This window comes from Ischnura elegans, chromosome 8, assembly GCF_921293095.1.
Source record: "Ischnura elegans chromosome 8, ioIscEleg1.1, whole genome shotgun sequence".
NCBI classification, from domain to species: Eukaryota; Metazoa; Arthropoda; class Insecta; order Odonata; family Coenagrionidae; genus Ischnura; species Ischnura elegans.
Window position 1 is genome coordinate 96,924,956 of NC_060253.1, and position 27,898 is coordinate 96,952,853.

Here is a 27,898-nt window from a genome sequence, read left to right on the forward strand (position 1 = left end):
ATATATACGGCTGTGTTCTTCTTTATTGGTGGAAAATGAAATTGTTGGTCTTGATTGGTTGACAGAGGTGAATATAACAAATGAAACTCGGTCAACGATGTAAACAGTTGCAAACTGTATCCTTGGGAAGTGCGGAGAGCGAGAGCAGTCGTCATATGTCGAGATCGTGTAGGATGGGAATGGTATGTAAATATTTAAGATTATGTTAATGTCTCTTGGGTTGTGATTAGTGTGATTTCCCAAAGTGTTTGACGTGAGGATCAAGTAGAAACATGATGTAACATTCCTGCATTCCATCCTGAATGGTAACATTAACGCTATTTTTATTGTATTTTACTTGCAGTAAACATGGCCGAGTCGAGAGACAACAAGATCACCAGGAATGGTGATGATTTGGAAGGGAGACATGCTGTTCTTGCGAGTTCCAAGGATGGTGTCGAAGACGGTATTATTTTTATTATTTTGCCCATAAGATTTTACTTTTTAATGTGTTTTGCTAATGTGTACTTCTGTCATTACTGACAGTTGCCCATAGTGAGCTGTAACATTATTAATGCCCCGCATATTTCTTAAGGTAAAGTTTTTAGCGTGTATCTTCAAACTCTGCCGTGCGTTGAGCTAATAGCGGGGTAGGCAATGCCTTAATCGAAATTAGCGACGTACGGGAGACGGCCCCAGATCCATATAGATCGTTGACATTGATAATGATGTTAACACTTCCAATGCAATCAATTTGAATTTGGCGTGATAAAATATCGCAATTAATTATTAGTTATCAAGAATCGTTTTAAATGGCCTCAAACTGCCTGTCATGGATGAGTATAACATGAGTCGTATAAGACTCATTATGAACATCATTAGTTTTGATGTACTGGTAGAAGTTGTTTTGTGATCAAAGCATAGCTGCGAAAGCTACGTATAAAGTAACTTGTTATAACTTTAAAGTAGTGATGTAACGTGTTTGCATCCAATCAGTCACTCTATGTGAATATTGAGTTTCAGCCAAGGATGGCAAGTCGTAAATAGTTTTCATACTGTTCCGACTAATTTTTATGATTTGAAATATTTTAGTCGAATACTCAAGTTGAAGTCCCTGAAGTAGCTTTTCGTTCATATTTTAATTAATTTCCTAGCAAAAGGTACCAATATCCAATGTTTCAAGCCTCAATTCATTATTTTAATAGTTTTTTGCCCTTATCTGACACTCTCATGGTATAAAAAATAAACTAATCACATGAACCTAAAACACAGTGAAAGAGGCATCTTCAGATACTGAAGTCTATTCCAAAACTGATGACTTTTGCACAGAGGCAGTAATGATACGGTCCACATAGCAGAAGCTGCAGCATAACTACTAGTAAATTTCAGAACGTGACCTTAGCAAAATTTCTACCAATACAGACTATGGCCATGTCAGAAAAAAATTTCCAGATTGGTTCATTTGGGGTGTGGTACATCACCGGGAGGGTTCATTTGGAAGAGGCTCACTTAGGACCGATTTTCTCAAAAATTTTGGGAGGCTTGAACCTCTTGACTGCCTCTCGAACGTCAGACAGCACTTATTACCGCCTCGACCAGACGAAACTGAACCATAAATCAGCAAGAAAGTCATGGCTCTTAAGTTTATGAGAAATGACTAAATGTAGTTGGCGTACTCTTTTTCATGCCCTGTGGAGATCATTACTGTCTTCCTTGTTTGTAGTGCTAGTGTTTTTCACCATCTAATCCAGAAAGAATCCCCTATCAAGACATTCATTTATTGACCCTACTACATCTATCATGTGGAATCTCTGAGTTCAGAAAAGAATCATCTGCTGCGGGCTGGAATGAGGAGCAGATACGGAGTGGAACCCATTCTCAAGAGATTTGTGTGGATGGAAAAATGGGTTGCCATTCTAAAAAGTGGTGAAGGTCTCGAGGAGGAATCTCAGGAAACATGTAAACCTGCAGCGTATGCTGTAATACTTTAGTGTCACTTGGAGATGATGAAATTACCAGCTAAATATGATATAGTGATGAGATCTAATTGTTTAAAGAAGACCAGAAACCAGATATATGAAATTGAAAGGATAATATCTTTGAGTACCTATATGTAATGGTCTAGGGAATTAAGTGAAAATGCGTGGAATCTTATGTAGGACAAACCGGAGGTCCTTTGAGTGTAGTGATGGGTAATTTTTTGTTCCATGTACATTTTATAAAGTTGATATTGTCTTCTTGTAAAGCCAGAATTACATTTTTACATTACTTTCTTTTATTCTATCAAAGTTTTATCAAGTAAGGCATTTTTCTAAGCATTTTGTTTGAATTTTCTGGAGCAATATAGGTACACTGATATATCATTGTCATCAGGATTATTTATTACTGTTAAATATTGATGCATTGAATTTGGCATCATTATGGAAGGTATTTACTTTGAGATGTGTGGTCTCTGAGAAGAAATATGTCACGATGAAAAGGGAGAAAGGATAGGAGAGAGGAATGGAGAGCTGCATCAAACCAATCTTAGGATTGTTGACTAATCATGATGATGATGTATGGTCTCTGTAAAATCATATGTCAGTACTCAGTAGTCTAGAATATGTTTAGCTTAGGAACATGCTAATGAGGTACTAAGGAAGGAACTGATGGAAAGAGCTAGATGAATATGCATAATTATTAGGTATTACAAATATGATTATTAGAATCAGTTAAAAACTTTTCAGCTATGTACCCATACCTGAAGTATGGCATTTTGGAACAAAATATTCTATAGGATATAACCAACAAAATGTTTAATTGATGAATAATATAAATCCTATGGTATTTACTATAATTACATTGTTTTCCTTCATGTTTCAATATTTGCCCTGAAGTTTTGTTTGTGTATAAAGCTATTTGAACCTATAGTAATTGGGGAAACTTGCTGGTGTAGATTGTATCAGTCATCAGTAAGTGACACTCACATTGTCAAAATTACTCGACAACTATATTTGTAGTCAGTAATTTCCACCCTACGAGCAGTACCTAGCCAAAAATGCTAATGTTCGTTGGGCTAGATAGCACCCTGGTAAGGAGAGTAATTCCCTTGTAAAATATTTCAATTTCAGAGTTTGTTTAATCTATTCACAGTGGACACCCAGAATCAGGGAGCATCTACAGTTTAGGCTGATTTACATGGAAGCCAATATGTATACTAGTCTTATGCACCTCCATTGAAAGCTTACATGGTAAATAGTCATCCTGTTGTCCTGTAGATGATTGCCTAGTCAATTGAAAAACTGATTTGGAGGACGGGGGTATTTATCTATACAACTGTAATTGGAATTCAAATTTTCCAGTCTTCCGTAAATTTTCAACTTGAAACAAGCGTTTTCAAATCTTACCTACTTACTCTTACTCCCTTGGCCATTTACACCCTAGATGGTATTTAGCCTTGCCAACTGCCTGTTTCCAATTCCTCTGATCTACTGCATATTCCTCAGTTCTCTCAATGACTCTTATCTTATTCTCTGTATATCATGGATCATCTCATCCTTCCATCTGTTTTTTGGCTGTCCTGGAGGTTGGTTGTCTTCCATCAGGGTTTTCTGTCCAGACTTATTTTAATAGGGCCTCTTGTTTTCTTCTCATGATGTGCCCTGCCCATCGCAATCTCTGGCTCTTGGCTCTCGGTGTTTTCAAATCAGTGTTACCAACCATTTGAGTGTTTCTGCAGTGGATAATGACTTGCTTGTTTCCTTTTTGGGAAGGTGGTGTTCCGGAGTGTGCCGTTTGCTTGCAGTCTTGCATCCACCCATGCCGCCTGCCCTGTGGTCACGTCTTCTGCTTCCTATGTATCAAGGGGACAGTAGCCACGGCACACCCTGGCTCAGTCCGTCGCTGTGCCATGTGCCGCCGAGAGATCCCGCCAGACTTCCTGGACAAGCCTGTGTTGCTCTGCCCTGTGTTCCCGGCCGCTCCAAGAGATGAAGCGAGCTCAACCAATCCTTGTGCTGCCACTGAGCAGGAGCCAGAGGCCTACCTTTGGTTCTATGAGGGGCGAAATGGTAAGTTGTGCTCTTTATGGTCAAAGCCCTTCACCCCTTAAATGTACGTTTGATGGCCTCTCTCCGTCAGGCATTCTCTTGGCATTGGACACATGTTCTCCACTACCCCTGCCTTCTGTTTTCAAGGGTGTAGAAATTCCTTGGACAATGCAATATCTTCCCCATTTACAATTTGTAGAGCAGGGTTGCTCACACCATCTCACCTCTCCCAAGAGGGGGGTTTCTGTCTTTCATTCTGTTTCCCATGAGGCGGTTGTATCATCATTACTTATGCATGAGTTTTGCACTCCACAGCATTACTCTGCATTCTCCCTCTGCATTATCCCCAATACCTATACTCTGCATCTTGAATGTTTATGATCCACAGACTCACAGTGCATAGAAACTTGTGTTAACCTACATTAACACATGTTAAACATATCTTAACCTGTAGTTGAATATCCATTGTACATCCAATGTAGTTCATCGTTTTTAAACTCCTTCCAATAACTGGTTCAACTTAGTTTTCTCAAGTCTGAATATCATCACATTAAACCTGAGTATATTGTTCATAACTAACTGCTTGGAGTGGAAAAATGGAGCTAACCTAAGGTCAAATCTGTGGACAGGTCAAAGCCTAGTATCTTGAAACTATTGAGTGGATGGAGCTCAAAATTATTAACCTGTGCCAACTTTAATGCCAAATTTGAAAGGGATTTTCAGTGGAAAATTGTGAATGACTAGCGATTTGGCTTGAGAAAGGTTAAAAGGCTATGATTTATAAATTTTAATTCAGATTTTATTAAAATAGGATATATCGATATTATTTAAAGTTAAAATTTGTTTCTGTCTTGGTCTGAGGTACCATATACATATCCCCCAGTATAATCCCACGTTTCGTAAATCTCTGTAAGAACAGTAATATGGGGACTACATTCTAGTGCAAGTGACTAATTAGGCAACCTAGACATCATTGTCAAGGTATGAATGTTTGCATGGGTTAGGTTATTGTTTGTTATTATTTCTCTTTCAAAAGTTAATTAAGATTCGAAATTGTTGATTGGTTACAAGATTTCATATCTGTTACTTTTAGTGCATAATCCACCTATTTCTAAGTGATGATTTCTAAAATTCAAAGTGTGTACATAGCATTCGTGGCAATTTTTACATCGTTATAATTAAAATATTTCTGCTTTTGAAATACTTGTGAAAGTTTTGGAACCACTGACACTACCTGAATTGTGAAGTCATTTAAGCTCATCCTATTTGAATTGTCATGTCTTTTCAAAAGTATTAACATTCATATGCTCCGCTGTCTTGCTTTCCTGTTGCGAGAGTGTGCTCCTGTTGCATGCAACATAGTGATTTCAAGCGATTTCACTGTAGATTGACCAACGCTTTAGAACAGGTTTGACTTACAATGGATTCCACGTACAATCCAAGCTAATTTTGCATGAGCTTTTTGAAATTTCAAATTTCACCAATTCCGTTTCCTTTTGCTGAATTTCATAGATTATTTAATTCTATGCAATATTTGCTTACAAAACACTTTAACTAACCATAATTAATAAGGCTTGAGACCCTTTTAAATTGATTCCTTGTCCGAGAATAATGACGATTCAACATGCGATGGATTTATGGTTGGTCATTCAGAATAGCTGTTTATTATGTATTCAGAATGATTATTAATTTCTTAAATTGAGGGTAAACTGTATTTGGTTTGTGCTTACTTTTAGGTTCTAATAATATAAAAATGCTTAAGTGCTTTTAGTATAGTTTTAGCAATCATGTATAGAGTAATTATGCGTTAAATTTATGCAAAAGAAATGTCAGAATGTAGGATGAATTTGGTCATAAGGTCATTAAATTTACTTACAGAATATTAACTTCAATTCTGATTTATTGTGAACGAGTAATACTTTTTTCGTTTTGCCCACCTGAGCATCAGTTCGAGCGGTTGTCAGGTGCATCCGTGGCTGCAAGATCACGGATTCCGAAATGTGGTTTGCATGAATTCTTCAAAAGCACTGCACGATGATGGAAACCACACTGTCAGGCACCACGCCACATATTCGCTTCTCGCACAAGTTACCCGAGATGCAGATCTCCCAGCAGTGGTTATAGGAAACCAGGGCTTAAGGCAAACTGTCTACGTAAGCAAGTGCTTGGCTATGACTCATGCTATCTCTACTTCCACTTACCTTGCTGCCTCCACTAGTGCTATTCCCTTCCTCTCCAGATTGACCTTGACTAGTCACGGCGTAAATATGCCCGAGTGCGATGAAATCTCCGGTTCCCTTGGGCCATATTCAACTGCATGTGAGGTCACGGCAATAATTGTGCATTTGCGATATGAAATATACATATAATGATTGCATATAACATTATTCTTCATTTATGATTTGTTTACCATTCAAGATTCGTCGAAAATTACTCTTTAAGAGCTCTTTTTCACACCGCTGATCGTCCTCTGCAATGCTCCATCGGACGTCCAAGTAAACTTGAAACATTCCTTGTTTGCGAGTAAATAAAATAATTTCATTCTACAATGGGAATTGTAATGGAAATAATAGGCCCAGTGTAGCCGTGCGTTAATATGCAAATATCATATCTGTTACTTTTAGTGCTTAGTCCACCAATTTCGAAATGATGGTTTCTAAAATTTAAAGCGTTAAAATGCAAATATCGTGCTGCTTTTGCGTTGGACTTTTTATTTTTTTACAAATATTGAGGAAAACATTGAAGGAGTATGACCTCATGCACTGATAATCCGCAACACGGATAAACCGCACCCAGATAAGCAGGAATCTGCTGTACTAGTGATAAAGAGAAAGTTCATGAAAATGTGGCTATATCATATAATTTGTTTTGTGAGCTGATAAAGCTTTAAATAAATCGAGGACATTATGTGACTGGGACTAAAGTTTGCAAAATTTGATTTTTTAGAAAGTTAGCAAAATTTGATTTATTAGAAAGTTTGCAAAATCAGCTCGTTTGCAGAATGAAGGAAAAGAATAATTTCAAACCCATTGCAAATCCTGTGTCTGCATACAATGTTAAAAAATTTCAATTATTAATGTTATTGTTCAGCTACTATTAAAATTATTTAAAGAAAATCTTCAACATATTTACTAAACCATCTTAAAATGTTTGGATCTCCTCCTCCTTTAGCAGAATTTTGACTTCAATGAAGGCCTCTGGTGTGTCTTTTGAAAATGCATAAAATATGTGTGGATATGTTGAAAAGGTGCTCAGCCACGCATTCTGCTAATAATCTTGTGGCATAATATGATCCAGAAGTCAAATTCAGATAGGAATTCATACATATAATTACTGCTATTCCGCTCACTTGTGAGCCAACTATGTAATTTGGCTCGCCAAAAAATTTAATCGAGTCTTTTACTTTTCTGATTATTTCTCTCAGAGAAGGAAATTTCTAAGTAAGCTCTACATCTATGAAGTAATTATTGCTCATAGATTTTTCAAACTATATCTCAAGTGGCTCTCCTTATGGCATTGACAATTTAATGTTTTGTTCTCCAAAATGATTCCTCTGTATCCAAAGGGCAACTTTTACTTTTGCATGTATAAGATTATTCTGTACATCTGTGCAGATATTCATCCTATAACTTCTTTTGCAGCCTTGTAAAGTCCACTTATGATGTTTTTTTAGCTATCTATTGCTGATTTCTGAGTATTTTCCATTTTTATTATATTCGCCTCTGCTTCTTGAATTTCGAGCTTATGTTGAGGCTACTGCAATTTTCTTCTTGCCATCTGTTCGTCATCCTCAGTTGGTTGAATTTCAAGTGGCATTTCATCACTTGAAATTTGTGGTCGCAATTGATATCTGCCTTAGGGTAACTTTGAAGTCCTTCACTTTATTCCTAAATCTTTGCTTGAATGAGATACAGTGTACATGAAATATTCTTATGTCTCCTGGCATTTTCCATGTGTTGTGATTTTTAAATAATGTGCTGGCAGCCACTAGACGGTGTAATGTGCAGAATTCTAGTCACAATCATCTCTTTCATTATAGTTTTCCTTATTCATTTTCTCTGGTTATTATTCTGGTTTGACCTTGAATGACAACAGCATTCTGATCTCATGAAATAGTAAAATTTTCTTTATTTTTTATGTTTGGGTAATTCCATTATACAGGCGGTCCCCGACTTTCGTACACAATGCGTTCCCGAAAACTTGTACGAAAGTCGAATGTACGAAAGTCGAACCATTGACTTTCATACTAATTAGGGGTTACGTTCCAAAAGAGCGGAATTTACGCACTAAAACCTTTTTTTCGCGGATTTTATTTCAATTGACTTAATTTTGATAATATGTCAATAAAACTCCTCAAATCGTCTAATTTCATTCGAAAATACGCTGAAAATGCAAATAAAAGTTAAAAAAATAAGAACTCCGATGGCTATCGAGCGAAACTTCCTCTTGGCGTTTAAGTTGACATTCCACTTATTACGTCCACTATAAACAAAAAGGCATATCAAGCATAACAAAAGTAGTTGTTGAACCCACACTCTGGATACCTTTTAATTTTTACACCAAAATTCGATATTCGGCAGGTGACATTCGTGATCGTGTATGTTTCGCTTGTTATTCAAAAAAGACAAAAGACAAATGGAATTCGGGTGATATTTCGCGCAATATTGTTGCTGAAGGTGCACATGAATTAAACAGCACTCAAACGAAAAAAAAAAACACAATCAGAAAGAAGATGTTAATAGTTTTATTGAAAGCTATTTACGATGATGTCTAGTCAACTTCTTTTGAAAAATATCTCCAATGAAGGCAATCTCTTCTCTTGATAAAGGAGCCTAAAGCAGGCAGTCTCTCTCCCAAATAAATCACCTAGTTCAGAGTCAACTACCAACAATTCCCTTCATTATATACGTTCGTGTTGTTCGCATATACTGCCATTTGAAACAATTGAATGTTGGGATGCGCAATAAACATCGCGGGAATTTAAAAAAAAAATACAGACCAACGTCCGAAAGTCCGAATTTAGCGTACGAAAGTCAAGTAAAAGGTGTCAATTTTGAATGTACGAAAGTGCGAATTGTACGAAAGTCGAGGACCGCCTGTATCTTCATTGATGTTTTCTCTCTCTTCTCTGTTTTTTCTCTCTCAACTCTTTCTTCACAATTACCCGACTGCACCTTAAATATGCAGCGAGCATATGGGATCCGGTGCAGAAAGACTATCCGTGAACTGAATAAAATACAAAGGAAGGCTGCGTGGTTAGTCAAAAACTGCTATGGGCGTAGAGGCAGCATTACGCAGATGTTAAGCGAATTAGGCTGGGAGCCACTGGACACTCGGAGGCTGCACCCTAGGCTAAGATGGCTTGAACAATTGAGAATGGATATCTTTAAGAGTGACATGGAGAACATAATATTAGAGCCCCACTACATTTCCAGGGCTGACAGAAGTGATAAATTAAGAGAGATGTTTTGCCGAGCAGATAGATATGGGAATTGGTTTTCCCCCCACACCATTTAAGACTTGAATTAATGCTAGTCGTAATTCTCCTAGTGCACTTCTTTTTTATTTGTAAATGGCTGGTGTCCTAGCACCCCCAGCCACACACCTTTAAGGCGGCTTACAGGGTATTATGTATACGTAGATGTGGATTACTATTCTTTCATTATACTTCAGGAAGCTTTACACACACATTCCAGTGCTCTGAGTAGTAATCCAGCTCAAGCATTGCCATTTACCGGCACTGTGTGTTCCTCCCTGTTGCTCCCGCTCCATATGTCTGTTTTCTTTGCGCCTCTTCATTTCTGGCACATCCAGGTCCATACTTTGCATTTGTACCCTCTGGTATTATTCTCTTTCAGCGAGAACTTTAGTTCCACGTTCCCACCCTAAAATTTTTCTCACACTTGACTGCTGACTTTCTTTCCACCTGTAGGTCCGAGTGGGTATCTAATTTACCATTTTGCATTGAGCATTCCATCCAGTCTTTCTAGAGAAATAAAATAATGGAGCTACTACAACCCCTGGAAATAAGGATTCGCTCTCGGGTCATTCCACGTCAAATCAACCAATATTTTGACCAAATGACACCCACCGACTCAGATTTTCATGAAACTTACCATGGTCATACATTTTGGTATGATTAGAAATTGTGTGCAATTTTAGCCTCCAATTGTCATTTGTTAATGAAATATGAGCAATTGAAATTTGGGCGTGACCCCTAAAGTGCCGCAACGTGCAACACATGGTGATTTTTATTTTCATCCGTAACTCCATTCCTGTGAGATGAAAAGTCATGATTTTTTTTTCTAATGCTAAGTGGTCCATAATGATCCCACCATTATCATTAGATATTCACTGCATGAAGTAATTCAGCTGCAAAAAAATAAAGTTTACAAAAAAATCTCCCTTGCACTATTTTTCATTATCAGCATCCACAGGGAAAGGCCATGCGAGTACAGACTCCTGGTTTAGTTTAAAGTAATCACTAATGTATGAGCAAAGATCCTGATGAAAAAAAATCATGAGTCCGGCGTTCCTTTAAGTAAAAAAAAAATACTCGTTCATGTTCACGGGAAAAAAATGGCTCTTTTTCAAGGCACCTAGAAATTACACAATTTGGAGGAGATATAAGCTCAATGATTAAACAACTATCATGATTATACAATATTGGATCATGCATTATCTCACTATATTGTATGCTACTGGTTCTTAGAGTAGGAAACACCAAGGCAATCATGTGAATGTACTCCCCCACTTAGTGCTAATTTCGTGCTATCAGAACTATTCGAGCAGAGGGAGTTTTAATTAAAAAACTGCATGATCCATTGTACTCTATTACATTCTACATACCTTTTAATCTGTGTCCAAAGACCAAATACATTTCATATCCAAGTGTATTTACATCACAGGAATGTACATTATCTAATGTCAAAGGGAACCATCATGAAATCATTGGAATTGAGAAATTTCTCAGGTACTTCATCCTAATGCTTATTTTCAATGTTTCATTTAGTCATTCTATATCATTGAAAATTTAGGCAAAAAGAGTAAAATTAAATTAATGACCTTACCAATTGATTTGAAAGTGAGCCTTCTCTTTTTAACTGGCTGTCCACATTCTAAGATGTCTCATTGTTTTTCACCAAGTCTAAATATTTTTTTCTAATGTTGTCCACTTCCTCCCTCAAGGAGTAGTATGACCTCCTAGAGCTTGTGGTTGCATGACAATTAAGCACACACAATAGGTGCCCTTGTGGCACATGACAAACATCATATCTCTCTGGCCAAGAGAATGAAGGTGAAGACCCTTTAGGTGTCATGAATTTAACTGAAATATCACCATCTTCATGGTGGAAAGCTTTCATTGCTCCAATGTACCACGGCTTGGTATAAATACACACTGCATATGAACCAACAGCCAAATTATCTGGGAAATCCACTGTTTCAGAACAAAAATCAAATATAATGCTGTACTCATCATCCAGGCCAGTGAACTTTGCAGCAACTTTTCTATCTGATTAAGGCACGAAATGATGGAAATTTCTTGTTCCTGGAATTGTTTTTGCCTTGGTAGATCTTTCAAGAAGTTTACTACGTGACCAAGCCACATCCCTAAACTTATTGTAATTGATTTTGATGTTTTTCATATTATCTCTACAGAATTCATGCATCCCGGTGCTGTTTGTTATTTGCTGTGCCATTCGTTTAATGGTACCACCTATACCATCACAAGAGGACTCTCCATGGCTTGTGGAAAAATAGACTGGGTTGCATTCATTCCATAGTCATTATAATAATGGCACAAATTTATAAAAGATTTGCAGTTTTTATATTGCCCAGGACATCCATCTGTGAAGTACTGAACCTCTTGGTTCATAGGCGAAGTTCTCTTTAAAAATTTTATCAGGTGACGTTGCACTTCCATAACCAAGGCCACATTATAGTTAAGGTCATCAGATATGAAACAATGAGATGAGGTAGTGAGTGCACCATCTTTCTTCTGGTAAATCAAGCAAGGGTGTATGATGCATGATAGATTGGTCCATTGATATTTTTGAACTTCATCCTGAATTAAAAATGAAAATTTTTCACTTCATTCCATTACGATAACTGCCTTTTCATGACTGAGGGTTTCTTTTCTTATTTAAAAAAACGAGGATTGTTCTTAGGTGACGTAATAATGTGGTATCAGTTTATTCATTTTGAGGCATAGAATGTCCAAGAGTTCATCAATGGATGATATATACAACTGAAGTTCTGTTCTATCAGTGGAAACCCACTGCCTATATTTCACTGTATCAGAAGGGTCATATTCACAAAATTTAGAAATGATGATATCCTTTACCCTGGAAGGATCTGGACAGTAAAAACATTTTCTGAGCATATAATCTGCATTGTTTTTGTCACAGATGATGATAGCGATCAACTTCTTATGCTTCCTTCAATTGCAAGGCATTAATTAGCAGTTTCACATTTTGATGTATGACACAAACAAAAACTGAATGAATCCTAGAAGCACCAGCCATCACACACCATTTTGGCTGAAGTGAACAAAATCTGGAGAACCCAATTTTTTCTTGTGGATATTGCTCTTTGAAGAGCACTTAAAGTTTCTTGAGGTTATATAAAATCAACCTCTTCTCCATATACCTACTCATTCTTACTCACACTGACTTTATCTTTGACTCCAGGAATCTGTCTAAGATTCTTGTCAAGCTGGTAAAAAATTTTCTCCAGCTCTTCTGTGGAGTTTAAACGTGGTTTCCCAGCACATGGTGATGCCATAGCAGGAATTCCCTTCTCATCAAGTAACTTTTTTGACTGTCTCACAGTGTAGTCTGAAATATGAAATTCACTTATAATCTTTTTCCTAGACCAAGATAAAGGGGCCAGGGTCAGCATTTGAATTTTACCCTGCCAACTAACTGTTGGCAATTAGTCTTAATTTTAGTCAGCAGGCCATCCAAGTTGGCTGCCTTTCGCTTGATGGGTTGACTGTCACTATCATCTTCATTGCTACTTATATTTTCAGGGATGGATTCACTAATTTCAATGCACCAGACACTTTAGAAACAAGGTAATGCTTAGCCTGTGTTATCTTACCTTTTCCACGTGAGTGTCTACTGTAAGAAGACAAAGAATGTAATTTCAAAGGAGAGCAGTCTAAAGCCTCCAAGCTGCAGTTGGCTTCTTCTTATTTTCTATCACTTTCCAACACAGTCTTAATTGATGTAAGTTCTCTCTCGCTTTCCTCACTGCCATTGGAAACAACTTCACTTTTACAAATTTTGGAATTCCTCTTGTCACACCTACAGCAAAATTTTTCTCCAGGCTTCACCAGGATGCCCGCTGCTCTCATAGACTTAGACTTTTTTTAGAGGTATGGTCCTCACAGGACCTTTATGTATGGCAAAGGGGTACAGCTGATAACACTCGCATTTCTTTAAGTAGCAAAGAAGATGATGAGAGCACACAAGTCAATATAATCTGAGGTTTCAGGAGAGATAGAGAGAGAGAGGAAACGTGACATAATGAAGAAGAAGGAGCAATTTCCACAATTTTAAATTTATTGGTACTACCGGTTTCGCTTTACAGCATCATCAGTTACCTGATAGGTAGCTGATGCATGATCCAATATTGTTTAATCATGAGTATTAGCTTATATCTCCTCCAAATTGTGTAATTTCTAGGTGCCTTGAAAAAGAGCCATTTTTTTCCCGTGAACATGAACGAGTATTTTTTTTTTACTTAAAGGAACGCCGGACTCATGATTTTTTTTCATCAGGATCTTTGCTCATACATTAGTGATTACTTTAAACTAAACCAGGAGTCTGTACTCGCATGGCCTTTCCCTGTGGATGCTGATAATGAAAAATAGTGCAAGGGAGATTTTTTTGTAAACTTTATTTTTTTGCAGCTGAATTACTTCATGCAGTGAATATCTAATGATAATGGTGGGATCATTATGGACCACTTAGCATTAGAAAAAAAATCATGACTTTTCATCTCACAGGAATGGAGTTACGGATGAAAATAAAAATCACCATGTGTTGCACGTTGCAGCACTTTAGGGGTCACGCCCAAATTTCAATTGCTCATATTTCATTAACAAATGACAATTGGAGGCTAAAATTGCACACAATTTCTAATCATACCAAAATGTATGACCATGGTAAGTTTCATGAAAATCCGAGTCGGTGGGTGTCATGGCCTGGTTGATTTGAAATGGAATGACCCTCTCCCAACAATGTTGTTGCATGTTTTTGATTTATACATATGTTGTCGTAATACTGAACAATATACTCAGTTCTTCCTTAATCACAGATCCTTCTGTGCACTGTAGACGTAGAGTGACAATGTATTTCTTCTATTTTCTATTTCCTCTGTGATTTCATTTTCTTAATTTTCCCAGTGGTGAAATCACTTTCAAGAAATTTTATCAAGGTTGATTCAATGTTTATTTTTTAGATATTAGGGGAGCAGTAGAATATGATTATGGAATGAAAAATAATGTGGTTATATAATGGCATTGAAAAGTACACTCTGGGAAAGACGTCAATGTGGCTGAGAAACAGCTCAACTCAATTTCAATACCTTGTGCACGCCAGTTTGATTTTGATAGTACTGCAGGAGAATGACAGATGGTTCCCTGTCCACGCTAATTTTTCTAAAATCTCCCGATGCTGTGAAGCTAATTTTTTCTGTAATGTAAATTTATAATTTTTGCTAATTTTTCTTTTGCATAACACTGGCCTTAAGTTTCGATGGGCTCAGTTTTGTGTGTTGGTAGATCTTGACGAACGTCCCATGGCCATTTGTGGGTCACAATGAATTGAATGGGGCCTCATTGGGTGATTGTTGCTTACTGCTGAGGTTATCCATTGTCGCATGGGAGGCTACGCTTTGTTTTCATATTTTCAGTTTAGCCTACCTTAGCCTCTCTCTCTCTGTGATTAACAGGTGGCATTGAGAAAGTGTTGGCGAAGGGATTTGGTGAGAGTTGTTGATGCCTCTGTTGTTGTCCTTTGAAGGTTGGTGGCAGTACGATGAGCGCACGGGTGCTCAGTTAGAGGGTGCTCACGAGCGGGGAGAGGCATGCTGCGAGGTATTGATTTGCGGCTCCCTCTACACGATAGACCTTGTGAATAAGGTGCAACGCAGGAAGGGCACTATGGGTAGGGTGCGGAGGATCAAGCGGGACGTGGCGTCGGCTGAAAAGAAGGGCATAGCTGGCCTCAGCTGAGTCTTCTTTCTACTCCCCATTTCCACTCCCCTCCCCCCCTCCACCACGCCCACTACTGCGATGACAACGAGTGCATGAAGAGCATAGTGTTACCTTCATTGCACAGGCTTCTTCTTCTGTCTTCGCTGTTGCCTTCAATGGGCGTAGACCTGACTCACATTACACATGATGCCTCAGAAAAATTGAAAGTGCTTCTTGTGTATTTCTTTGCCATCTTTATTGCTGGCATGCTTATCTCTTCAGAGAAACTCACAATCAGTGTTGATATGTGTTTCTGATCTTTATTCTTTGACCTTTGAGTTGACTCAAGTAGTTCAATTGAGTGAAATATATATTTATATATTTTGAAAAAATTATTAGGAATTAAAGTTTAATGCCAACTCCTGTTTTATGTTATTTCCTAGTCTAGATGGAAATTTTGTTCTAGGACCAAGAGTGCAGGAGCTTCAATTGTTGGAGAGCAGAGTGAGTTGTGAGCATATTTTAATGGACTGGCTGAGCCGTGATATCACAGATCACTAGTCATCTGTTAATTTTTTCAAACAAACCTTTTCAGACTATTTGAGAGCTATTATTGAAAGTTGAGTAATTTTTCCTGTCTTGTTAGTGAATTTCGTAGCATCATGGTTATCTGAAGTTGTATCATTAGGTAAGACATTAATTATTTCTGTGCTCATATTGTACCATCAAGTAATATTGAACCCAAAATTTAGGTTTCAAATGATGAAACTTCTACAGGGCTGACATATTTCCTAAAGGTGATTAGTTTGTAGCTGAATTTTCTACTAATCATAGTGATGTTCAAAAACCACACCATAAATCTACCTGTAGATTTTTACCGTTACAATATCCATTCTCGAGCTTTTCTAACTTTACTTACTTTACAATAAAAGATAAATAAGTGTTCGCTGAACCACCCACGAGCAACAGGCAAACTACAAGGCTGTCGTAACACCTTGCCTTCTGTGTGTTCAGTTTTTAGGCAATGGATTGGATATATATGAATTTACTCGGCATATTTTCTCATAATTTATCATTCAGAACGTAATCCTTGCATTTGAATGGATTATGGTGGCCAAATATTCACATAATTTGTTTCAGTTGATTTCAAATTCATCTAGGGAACACTGATGATTAGAATTTGTGTCATGTAAAAAAAGTACTAAGTGCTGCATATTTTTTGTTTTTAAAGGCAAAATAGTAATACATGTAGCCCCTATTTGTATTTACCAAGTCAGCTTGGGCTAATATGGGTTATAATGATACTGTGGAAGTGCATTATGTTTGCCAATGTCATCTGCTCTTGTTGGAAATATACTTTTTATATGTCAATAGCTAATGTCAGGCTTTAAAGAAAAGGTTGATGTGTCACAGGCATCCTCATTTAACTTTCAGTAGTGATGAGATAGCTTAAAGGCACCATAGGGATCAGAGATTCACTGTTTAATAATTCCTTGAGGTAGAAAATGCTGCAACTCAAATTTTGTTTGGAAAAAAAGATGGCTATCTGTATGGCAACTGGCTGTCAATTTGTCAGACTTAACCAGTTCATTGTGTCCCATTTTGAGCTGCTTTATCAAATTGAAGTCTGATTCGTTACGAACTTTGTCATGCAAGGGAAAGAACCAATCTTCTAGTGTCACTGTTATGTTCATTATTTCTGATCAAAAAGCTTCAGCGTAAATTGTAAGACAATGTACTTCGATGGATTGGCGAACTTACGAGAGAAAGTAAATTGACGTTCTCGACGTGGATTTATTATCCAGCATGAGCTGCACAATTTATGAGGTATTTAGCAATGCACATATCCCACATACATTTCCCTCTAATGATGTTATTATAAAAATACTGTGGGAGGTGGGAATATTGTTCAAATTTCCCTCCCACCGGTACAATAGAAAATACCGAATCTCAATTTCCAAACTGCGGCAAAAGTGGCACCGCTCCATTTGTTGCAATACTTTTGAATCCGACTGTACATTGTGTTAGAGGGGGAGGAAAGGTTAGCATTGCAAATAATGTATTACCTGATTTATTTTTTAATAATAAATCAGGAAAATTTATCAACATATGTCATTTTCCCCATCATTTTGCAGACATAAAATCTTTCCAAAGACTTTTCAGAAGAGTGACCACTCTGATAGAGTTTGATTGTGTTTGCGAAAATTTTCTCATTTTCTTCAAATCAGCACAGTTTTGATGACAGAAGTAATTTTTTGTGAATGACCTCTTTCTGACACTTTTTTTGTTGTACATACGTACTGGAGATACCCATTGAATTTTCATGAGTGGTCAAGACTAAGCTGGCATTACAATTATTAAAGCAGTGCATTAAAGTTTGCAGAGGTTGGGGTAAAAACAGAGGTATCCTAACTCCCGTGTTATTCATACTTTGCATGACTTAAGTGTGTTATTTATTTATTTTTTTGTTTTCCCAATAACCCAAGGGGAAACATTTTTCAATACAAAGATTAGCAATTCCAATGATTATTTAAAAAAAACTTATTACATTACAAAAACATTTTTACAAAAGAAATATCAAAAAGCATAAAAATAAGGTATAAATAAACTCTTATTTTCAACCATTGCTATAATCTTCCAAAGAAAATATTCAATAACGTATAGCAATGGATACTTTGCAGGCCATAATTCATTATTCTTAATTATGATATGTACTTATCTGGGATGTAAATACATTTTTATCCCAAGATAAATCTAACTGTTCACATGCAGTGTTGTATTTCCTATGCATTCTTATTAGTGGCGAGTTGCCACAATATTTTAATTTTACAAATGGAAGGAATAAGGTTTGCAGGTTCCTTCGGTCAAACCGTGGAACATGAAAATTCAATTTGTGGAGGATGGCTGTGTCTTTTCCATACTTTATGAAAACTTATACTCTATGCCCTTCCTTCTTACAGAAAGTTACAGAAGTCCATAAAAATTAGCAGATTTTTATAAGATATATAATTTTTATGCATTGGATATACTTTATATTCCATGTAGAAAAGATCTCTAAAAAATTAAGAAATTGTTTTTGTACCCGTTCCAGCAAATTGATGTATCTATTTGCAAATGGTGGCCACACAATAACTCCATATTCAATTTGAGACCTAATTAGGGTTATTACAGTGAGTCCTTGTTTAACGTCACTTACCGTTCCTGAAAAATGTGACGATAAACGAAATGACGTTAATCGAAACATAATATGTATCCCATAAGAAACAATGTAAAAAGTGAATATCGGCTCCTGGACCTTACAATTCCTATGCAAAAAAATTTTAGCGTAAAATATCTGGGGCATTTTTTACGATGGGAATGCCAAACTATGGCATAAATACGAGTTCCTGTCTTCATCGACGACAATAGCAGCAGCGACGTAAATCCTTCTCCGTTTTTGTATCTTCCCATATTTGCTTTTCGGCTTCGCTATGGTGGTCGCCCGGGCGAGTGTGGCCTGGGCATCATCATCGCTGAAACATCGTCGCAGTTACAGGAACCAAAATTATTGTGAACACGGTGAAAAAAGTGATGACAAAAACTCCGAGTTCTACACGGAAAAATGCCTCGAAATCACATTTTAGGTTCCTGAAAACCATTATGTCAAGTAAAACCTTGCGCACCTACCTAAGAATTCATTTTGCAGAAAATTTGCTAAAACCGTAATCGCAATTAACAATAAACACACCGTTTTACACTTCGTTTAGACTGACTGTATTACCGCCCACAAAACGAACAACCTGCAACGCCCGCCGCTTCGCGTTTTTCCTCATGCGAAATTTAAAAGACTTGACGTTATCGCGAAGCGAAGGTGTGATAAATGAATGACGATCTCAAACTTTTCATGGCGTTATTGCAAAATGACATTAAACGAGGTGACGTAGAACGAGGGCTCACTGTACACACTATTTTTAAGAAAAATATCCTCCCTCTCTCACTCCAACTTATTAATCATAGGTTTAGTCACCATAAGAATTCTATGGTCTTCAAAAATTGGTTATAATATGACTGGTTTATTCTCCTGATTCTCATACTTCCGAAGATTGTATTTTATTCGGGTATACATTTCATTTCATTTCACCGTAACCCTTATAAAATTTCAGCACCCCCTGGCAAGTTACTTCTGAATTACGTTAACCGGTCCTTCCTACCAACCTCTGCACCAATCATCTTGAAAGTTGGCATTTATATGTATTTTTACCCAGACAAAGTTTTTGTACTATCACATTTGTAACTGACACTCAGGGCCAGCAAGGGCACTTCCAGTTGTCCAATTTAAATACTTTGGGTTCCATGCAGCACCAAACAGTGTCTTCATTTTCTGTGTTTCAAAAGTGATTTTAGTGAAGATAGATGGCTTCTTTTTGTTGGATTGCTAATTAAATGAAGTTTACAATTCTATAATTGGATTTTCTTTAAAGCTTTGCATTTGTATGAAAATCGTGTCATTAGTAGAAAAATTTTGCTTTTCCTTTGAAATAAGCTATGCCATATTTCCTTGGCCGCCAACAATAACAATGCCAGCCATTGAAATGTAATTTGATATCCAATGGAATTGGATTGAGTGCTGAACATTTAAATGCAGAACTACTCATAAATATGTAGTTCATCATTTTTTATCCATGCCTGATGAGTTTTTCTATCAATAGGTAATGTGTAAATATTCCCTAATTTGCTCAAAAAAGACATTTTACTAATGAAGTTCGGAGTGCTAATGTTTGCCTATCGATGCAAAGAGACCTCATTTAATAGTTAGTCCGCTTAGCTAATGGGGAACTTGCATGAATTTTTTTTATTTCACAGGCGGACAGAAAATTATTTTCTGATTACAGCAAAGAAAACCGCATGTATATCTGAGTTTTCCTTCGCGAGATATTCAATGTTAAATATAACGAATTTTAAAGCGCGGGAAAAACTCCCTCACCCCCCAAGCCACTGCCGACGAAGCCTCGATGACGTCAAAGGTGCCTAAACATCACGCGAAGCTATTGTTGTGATTGTTTGTAATAGTTGCCAGCAGTTGTGAGAGCTTCGTTTGTTAGACGTGTTGATTATTTTATATTTAAAGATAAATATCCGACGATTGAGGCTTGGAAGCCCTCGTATTTTGCATTATTTATAATATTAATATCTAAGTAAGGGCATAAAATATAAAACTGGAGCAGTTAAACAAAAAATTTGATAATACCTAAATAACATCGTTGTAGGAGTCTGAGCCACGGCCATTGGAAGGGGGATACGTTAATTGTAAGTTGATGTTATCGACGGCATATCATTCATTTAAGTATGTAATTAGAACGATTTTGATGTTTACTAATGTCCGCTTACCTTTTATATACAATAACTTCATCCGTTTATTCGTAGGTACCGGGGAATTCGTCTGTGCTTGTATTATGGGGTGAATTCCAGTCAATGCAACTTTTGCTCGCTGATTGGAGACATCTAGGAACATTTTTGTGCCAAAATAGTGTTATTTTCAACGTGACATCTCCCGTTAAGCTACTGCTAATAATCACAGTGCCAGTGCACATGCACATAATGCACAAAGTTTGACAAGGTTGAAAAATATCGGCCAAGAGTTATCAGTGTTCCATTGTGATTGAATTGTGAAAAGTGCTATTACGCTATCGATAAATGTCTAACAGTAAAGTAAAAATTGTCAGTGGCGTGTTAACCTCCGTTGTTCACCGTAGATAATGACATTTCACGATCAAGCTACTATTGAAATAAAAACTGTGTGTGAAGTTTGTTATTCCATTATTTCAACGAATAGTAGTGAGAAAAGTCACCTGTGTCACTTGTGTGGGCTAATTTAAGGGTTTAAATCAGTGAATAAATAGTTGTATTCATCATAACGAGTTCTGTTATTGTAAGTTGTACGTGATGAATATAAGAATGTGACAGTGACCTCCAGTTTTTGATAAGAGTATTTGCCTATTTTCCACTATATTTTTATGGTATTTGCTAGTATATTGTTTATGGATTTACATATATTATTGAAATAGGTTGTAGCTTGTGTGTGTGTTGGCAGCGGAACCGATTCGCGATCTCACATGTGGATTGTGTGCACACAGTTTTGCTGTGAATTCGTACCGTAGGACAGATAGGACTACCTTCTCCGCTAATTCGGCGTTGCCAAATTCAACAGCACAGCTTACGATCGTTATCCTCTAGTATTACAAGTTTCTTTTACATCTCGATTTGCCGCCGACGTATAGCAATAATTTGTCTTAACAAATTCTATGAGGGTCGTGGCATCAATTTTTGGTGTCCTAAAAAAAAAAGCTGGTGTCCTAACACCCCATGCCACACGCCTTTTAGGCGGCTTGCGGGGTATTATGTAGATGTAGATGAATTTCAGGTGTACTATTTGAACGAGTGGCAACGTTATCATCCATTTTTCTGTTAACTAAAACATACGAAGTGAAACGCTTGTACTTCATCATCCCGATGTCGCATTATTAATATCTCAAGTAATAATCGTGGCACAATAGCAATAGGAAAACTTGCCCAAGAATAATAGAACAAAATAAAGTGACGATGAGCGGCTAAATACTCCCTCAAAACAAATTTTACATCATGCGCTCAGCGTATTTCCCAACTCCCTACGGTTGTTTAGGCACCTATGACGTCACGCCTGGCCTCGGCAACGCTCGGGTGTCTTCGCGCAGTGGTCGGCTCAGAGAAATTTTTCTCGATATTAAATGCAACTTTTTTATTTCTTTTGATGTTGAATGGAGAAACTGAAGGTATTTTTGCGAGCTAATATATCCATTTTACTCATTCAAAATAGTTTTTAGAGCAATCTACGACCCATGCAAGTTCCTCATTACAATAATTATCCTGTCACTTGTGATCTGATTTAATGATTTTAATTAAGTATATGTAAAATATGCTTGAAAATATATAAAGGTTACAGCAAATTTTTGTGGATTCGTGGCATGGCTCACAAAAATGTTGATGTTTGACAACATAAAATCCTTACTGTTTACTGCCCTTGCATTTTTACCTGCATCATGCTCCTGTGGTGGATGTGGATGCAGACTGCAACTAAGTGGTGATGAAATACAATATCTCATTTAGCATAGTTTATATTCGTAAAATGGAAAAGAAATGGAATGTTGAACCTCTTAACAATAGAATGACCGTAGGCAGCCAATCGACGGTTTGCGTTTTTCTTTCCCACACCGTTTTGTTATTTTCCGATCAATGATGCTGAGATTTTCTGAATTTTGATATTTTGAAACAAATAATGTGAAAATGAAGTTTATTTGGGGGGAAAAATTCATGTCAAGAGAAATGTCAGATTTTACCTATAATGACTGTAATCGGTCAATTGACCATTCCTGTATTTAATACCATAATTTAGCTCTCTTTGTCGATTCTTGGTGCCAATTTCATCAAATATCATAGCATGTACTTTAACTTACACGAGTACTTCTCAAGTTTGACTTTTAATGTTTTTGAAACAGTTTGTATGTATGATCTTACAGTTTCTGTGAAGGAGACAGACATAACCAAGTCCAAGGTATTTTGCATTGTAAAGAGTCTCTACTATGCCTACTAATTATTCTATAGGCTGTGATGAACATTCATTAGGCAGAAATTCATTGTTGCGTTTGTTCGTGGTTACTGCCAACAGATGCACCCCTTAGCACACCGCTTAACCTGTGGGGCTACCGGTGAGCCCCTGGGAAATACCCTTTCTGCAACATGTTTTGACTAGCATTGCAATCACTGCCTCTTCATAAATGCTGAAGTCACCCATCTCCACCCATCTCATTCAGTCCACAATGTGGTCATTCGGTTCACCAAAACTGGTGATATTCTCCAAGATCCTCCAATATAAAATATATCTTTTGAACAAATTTGGTAAAACCTTTTTTTGTGCTCAGCTCATTGGAAGAAATTTATTTCGAATACGGTATAGCAGAAATATTTTTCCTATATTATTACAATTGAAATTTTCACCTGTTGAGGCACAACGGTGTGTCTTGTTTTTTCTTCCCCGAAATTGATGCGGGTTGTCGCTCCGAGGCATTTCTGGTGATCATTACCGATGTCATGTAAACAATCATGGATGTTTCCAACCTCCTCCCAGTCAGCTTGTTCACTTGCACGCAGTCTCACTTACCTGTGATAGTTGCTTCTTGAAAAAGCTCAAGAATGTATGATAGTCAGCTTAATATGACATCCATCTATACTTTTGCTGAGGATTATGAATAGATGAATGAAGGCGAGGGGAGAAAAAACATGCTTGGGAGAAATTGAGTTTGGATTCATGAAGGATTCATTCAAATATTGAATTGATTTGTTCACTGTGCTGTGAATGTGATATTTAATGAGGACCTTAGAAGAGAGGAACTTTGAATATATTTTAGATGCATTTCCTTGTCTTGTGGATTTTGTTTTCGTGTTTACTTATCAGTTCTGAGCAGTGGTTAGTGGCTGTTGTTTTCTGTTCCTCTGAGCTCACTCTTCCCTGTTGGCCTCATCACAATCCTCACCAGAGGATTGCTTTCATTCTGACAGTGCTTCTCCAAGAGTGGCCTTTCATATTCCATGGTTATTTAACAATTGCATTATCCAATGCCACCTGCTCCCATTAGGATGCAATCATTACACTTGTGCATGTTTCTCTCCCTACGTACATAGGCTGGTGGCAATACGATGAGCGGACCCGGATGGAGTTGGAGTGTGCATACAAGCGTGGAGAGCGGTCATGCGAGCTCCTCATTGCTGGCTTCCTGTACGTTGCGGATTTTGACGGCATGGTTCAGCTGCGTAGGGGTGACCCATCCAGGCGGCGCCGCATCAAGAGGGACCTGGCTTCAATCCCTGTCAAGGGTGTGGCTGGTCTCCGCCCCTCTCCCCCACAGCCGCCGCCACAGCCGGTGGTGGTGACGACGGGGGGCGAGTGCTCATCATTGGCCCCTGGGGGGGAGTCGCCTCCCCTGTCACGGCTGGTGGATGACATGGCCCGCCTCAATTTGTCTGGTTGCATGGTTTCGGGGGGTTCAGGGGTGCAGCCACAGCAGGAGCGAGAGGAGGAGGAGGAGGGGAGTGGCGTGCTGTGGTCGCCTGTCTCTCCCGACTCGGCCTGGGTGCTCACGCTCTCCTCAGATGAGGACCAGCTGTGACACTGACCCCTTGGCAAGCCTTGGTTTGGCTTCTCATTGGCTGTCGCTTCTTGCTGCAGTCAACGACAAGTGTGGCATGGTTGGAGGCCTCCTGCATGTGTCTGCCCTTGCTGGCTTTTGTCACCATGTTCATGGCAATCCATTAGCATTTTGTATGGGCATTAGTGGATTGTTGTGGTCTCATCCTGCCATGGCTCTGGATCCAGAGTTCCTCTCCCAGTCTGGTCGTGCAGCTCTTGTTAGCACGCCTCCCATTTGAAGCACTTATTTGGGCTTCCTCTTGTGTGAATTGGCAAGTTGGAAAGTGCTGGATTTTCAATTGAAAGACGATGGTATAGTCCTCAAATGCTCTTAATGCATGGCTGTTGATGGAGGAAAGTTTTTATTTGGAAGGAACTTGGTCTTCTGTTCATGCTGATGCCCTCATGCTGACCTCAAATTTAGCTAAGGATGACTTATGGTGTGTGCTAGCAATCACCATATACATTGTTACCCTGCTGATGGTCAATAGCATATGGCTGTTTGTTGATTGTGGGAGGAAACTAGAGAGAATTGAATTGCATTGAGCTGTACATGAATGTGAAAGTGGTGGATGTTGTTCGGGAATTCTAATTTTTAGTTGACTCACTGTAACACGTTATTTGGAAATGGTCAAGTAGCTAATTGTGTTGACAAATACCTGTGCATATGAATTAGTAGTGCCTGTTAAGTATCACTCAAAATCATTAGGGTCCATAATTCCCATGTTCCATAGCTAACAAGTTTTTTTGTTTACGATAAGGGCTGATATTTTGATAAACGCCAACACCTAATATTTTTATTTTTTAAGGTTGTTTCGTATCATCTGCCGCAGAAAATGTCCTTCCAGCTTTTGCTTTTGGGTGATGGGTGAATAATGTTGCAGTTTTTGTGATAGTCAGGGTTAAGTGTTCTATCTGCACCTGCAAGTTGATTTTTTGATTTGACCGTGGTCGTGAATCGAACACCCATAAAGTTCAATCTCGTGTCGCATGGAATGCCTTTTTGGCATTTGCTCATGCCCATCATTTTGTCATGTCAACCTGTCATCTCCTCGGGGCTAATAGCTAATTGCTTCGGTGAAAATGAGACACGTGAAAGCAGTTGTGCATGCTATTGCTGATTATGCTCTCCTTTCCCTGGTGTTCTCCTGTCAATCATCTGTCAGCAAAAGTCATTGCCATGTATTGGCATTCAGTATTTACTCCTATAATGAATGTCGACATCTCCATCTTCTGATTTTTAATGCATTCTCATTTAGGTGCAACTTTGTGGTCATACAATCTTGTTGAATGAATATGATGACCAGTTTTGCACCAGTCGTATTTATCAAAATGAAGCGTTACTGTCTAAATAGGAGTGGCAGTGGAAAATCTTAGATGAAATTCCAGATTGGCCTAGCAAAACTGTCTAGTGGGATTATTTTTATATGGAGATAATTGAGTCTAAGCTGATGATAGCTGTTGTTCAACTATTTGTCATGCTTCTAGTTTTTGTTCAATTTAGAATCCCATTTGTATGTTAGCCTTTTTGCTTCAGTTTAACTCTTATCGCATTGCTGGTAAATTACTTTTGGGTTTTTAAATAATTTTTACTGTAAAGAGGTGGAAATGTTGCTATTGCTTGTGCTCTGTGTGATGAAACACTGAGAATGCAACCAGGCCAAAGACTTCATTTTGTGCCCTTCCATGCGATGATGCTCCCTCCATGTCCTATTCTTGTCTGGATGCAAGAGCAATGGGGAGAATGAGTATGAGTTCCATGTGCATTTGCATTTGCTAAGCATTGAGCAGAATTGCATGCTCTGTTAGGTACAAGCTGGTTTGGATTTAAGATGATGATTAACTTGTGGGTCATGCCGAGCATGTATTGATCTGACCTTGGCAGTTGAGGTATGATGTTGTTGAAGCTCTTTTATACCGATTGTGAGTGATCAGTCTGCATGGTCGTGTCTGCATCCTTGATGCTCTCAGAGGACACTCCAATGCTGTCTGCTTCACCTGTGACAAGGAAATGGCTGAGCACGCATAGCTGTGTGTTTTGTGAAAAATGTGCTCTATCAGGCAGGAAGGTCCTGATGGATAATTTATGTTTGAAGTCAAATGTGTGTACGTACCATGAGTGTACGTATCTATTTTGCTGTTCTCAACTCGGAAGGATTTTAAGCTGAAGATCATGAAGGTGGCCTATTGGAGAAGAGCTGACTACATGAGGCCCAGGCTTTTTCAGAGAGGGAGGTTGGAACTGACTTTATGCCTCTCATATAGATGCTGCACTTTCAGCTGTTTCTTGAACTGTTTCATTGTGTTGAATTTATCCCTTTGTAAATTTACTGTACAGTTTAAGTTACCCTTCATCTGATTACCTTCTGTTATCAGGGAAGATTGCTTCAGGGTTGCGGTTGGTAGCTTCAAGTGTGAACTATTTTACTGTTTTCTATTAAAAAGCAGCAATTGTATGTTGCTTGAAAGTTGTGCCACCCATATTTTGGAGTATAATTCTTGAATTAAAATTCTAATGTGAATGTATTACAAAATTATGTCAGTGTTTTTGTGATTGTATCATAAGTGTGGCCTCTTCCTTCATTCAGAGAATGTCATGAGTGAAGATTATGATTTTTTTGGTGGTTAATGGATCAGAAATATTTATTTAGTATGGTTTAAAGAGATGAGAAACAATTGGTGGACTTCTTATAAAGAGTTTCCTATTGCCTTGTTGATGGCTCATCATGGTAATGCCCTTTAAAAAAATATGGGTAAGAGATGATCTGGTTAAAGTATCATAAAATCCATCAGAATCACATACACTTGGGTAAAGTCATTCTGAGATCAAATGGGATTTTGAAAGCTTCCCTTTGGTGATTTTATACACCTCTGTATGCATGGGCTTAATTGTGGTTCCTAAGGGTTGCATTACCTCTATGGATTGGTGATGTAAGACTAATAGGAAAATAAAAAAACATTTTATTTATTTATTATGAATTTCCTCTCCAATGTGTGTCTTTCTATGCATTGAGAGGAGCATATGTGCTTTGGAGTATGTTTTATGAAAATGGCTGAATAAAATTCAGTTTTTCCCACTTTTTATATTTACATCATAGGAAAGGAATATCAACTCAATAATATTTTACCATTATTTTGAAACATTATTAAAGTGAATTGCTGTGAGAAAAAAATTCCCTCAACAGGGAATGGAGCCTTGGACCTTAGCCTCTCTGGGCCACTGTGCAGAAAATTATGCCATGCAAGTTCCTGAATTCCCATGGCAGTGGTACTAAGTAATCGATGTACATTTTGCCACCGTTCACGTGGAAGGCTTTGAAATATTAAACACCAATGAAGTGTATCAGAAATGAAATCAGGTCTCACCTGTTTATGTTAAATTATTTTCTGATGCACTAAATAAGATAAATTGTCTACCTACCAAGTTGTATGTAGGTGCTTGTCCAAAATGCAATTCGAAGATAACTACTTTTCTCTAAGTAGGATCCT

General features: G+C 37.8%; 1 protein-coding gene across 1 annotated transcript; it reads left to right on the forward strand.

Moving 5' to 3' along the window:
* LOC124164459 (E3 ubiquitin-protein ligase RNF146) lies at positions 1–27,381 on the forward strand. The gene is made up of 5 exons (XM_046541785.1): positions 1–182; positions 344–445; positions 3,732–4,028; positions 15,038–15,244; positions 23,905–27,381. Exons 2-5 carry the CDS (start codon positions 349–351, stop codon positions 24,387–24,389), a joined length of 1,086 nt encoding a protein of 361 aa, XP_046397741.1. The 5' UTR covers positions 1–182; positions 344–348; the 3' UTR covers positions 24,390–27,381.
* Positions 27,382–27,898: the final 517 nt, after the last annotated feature.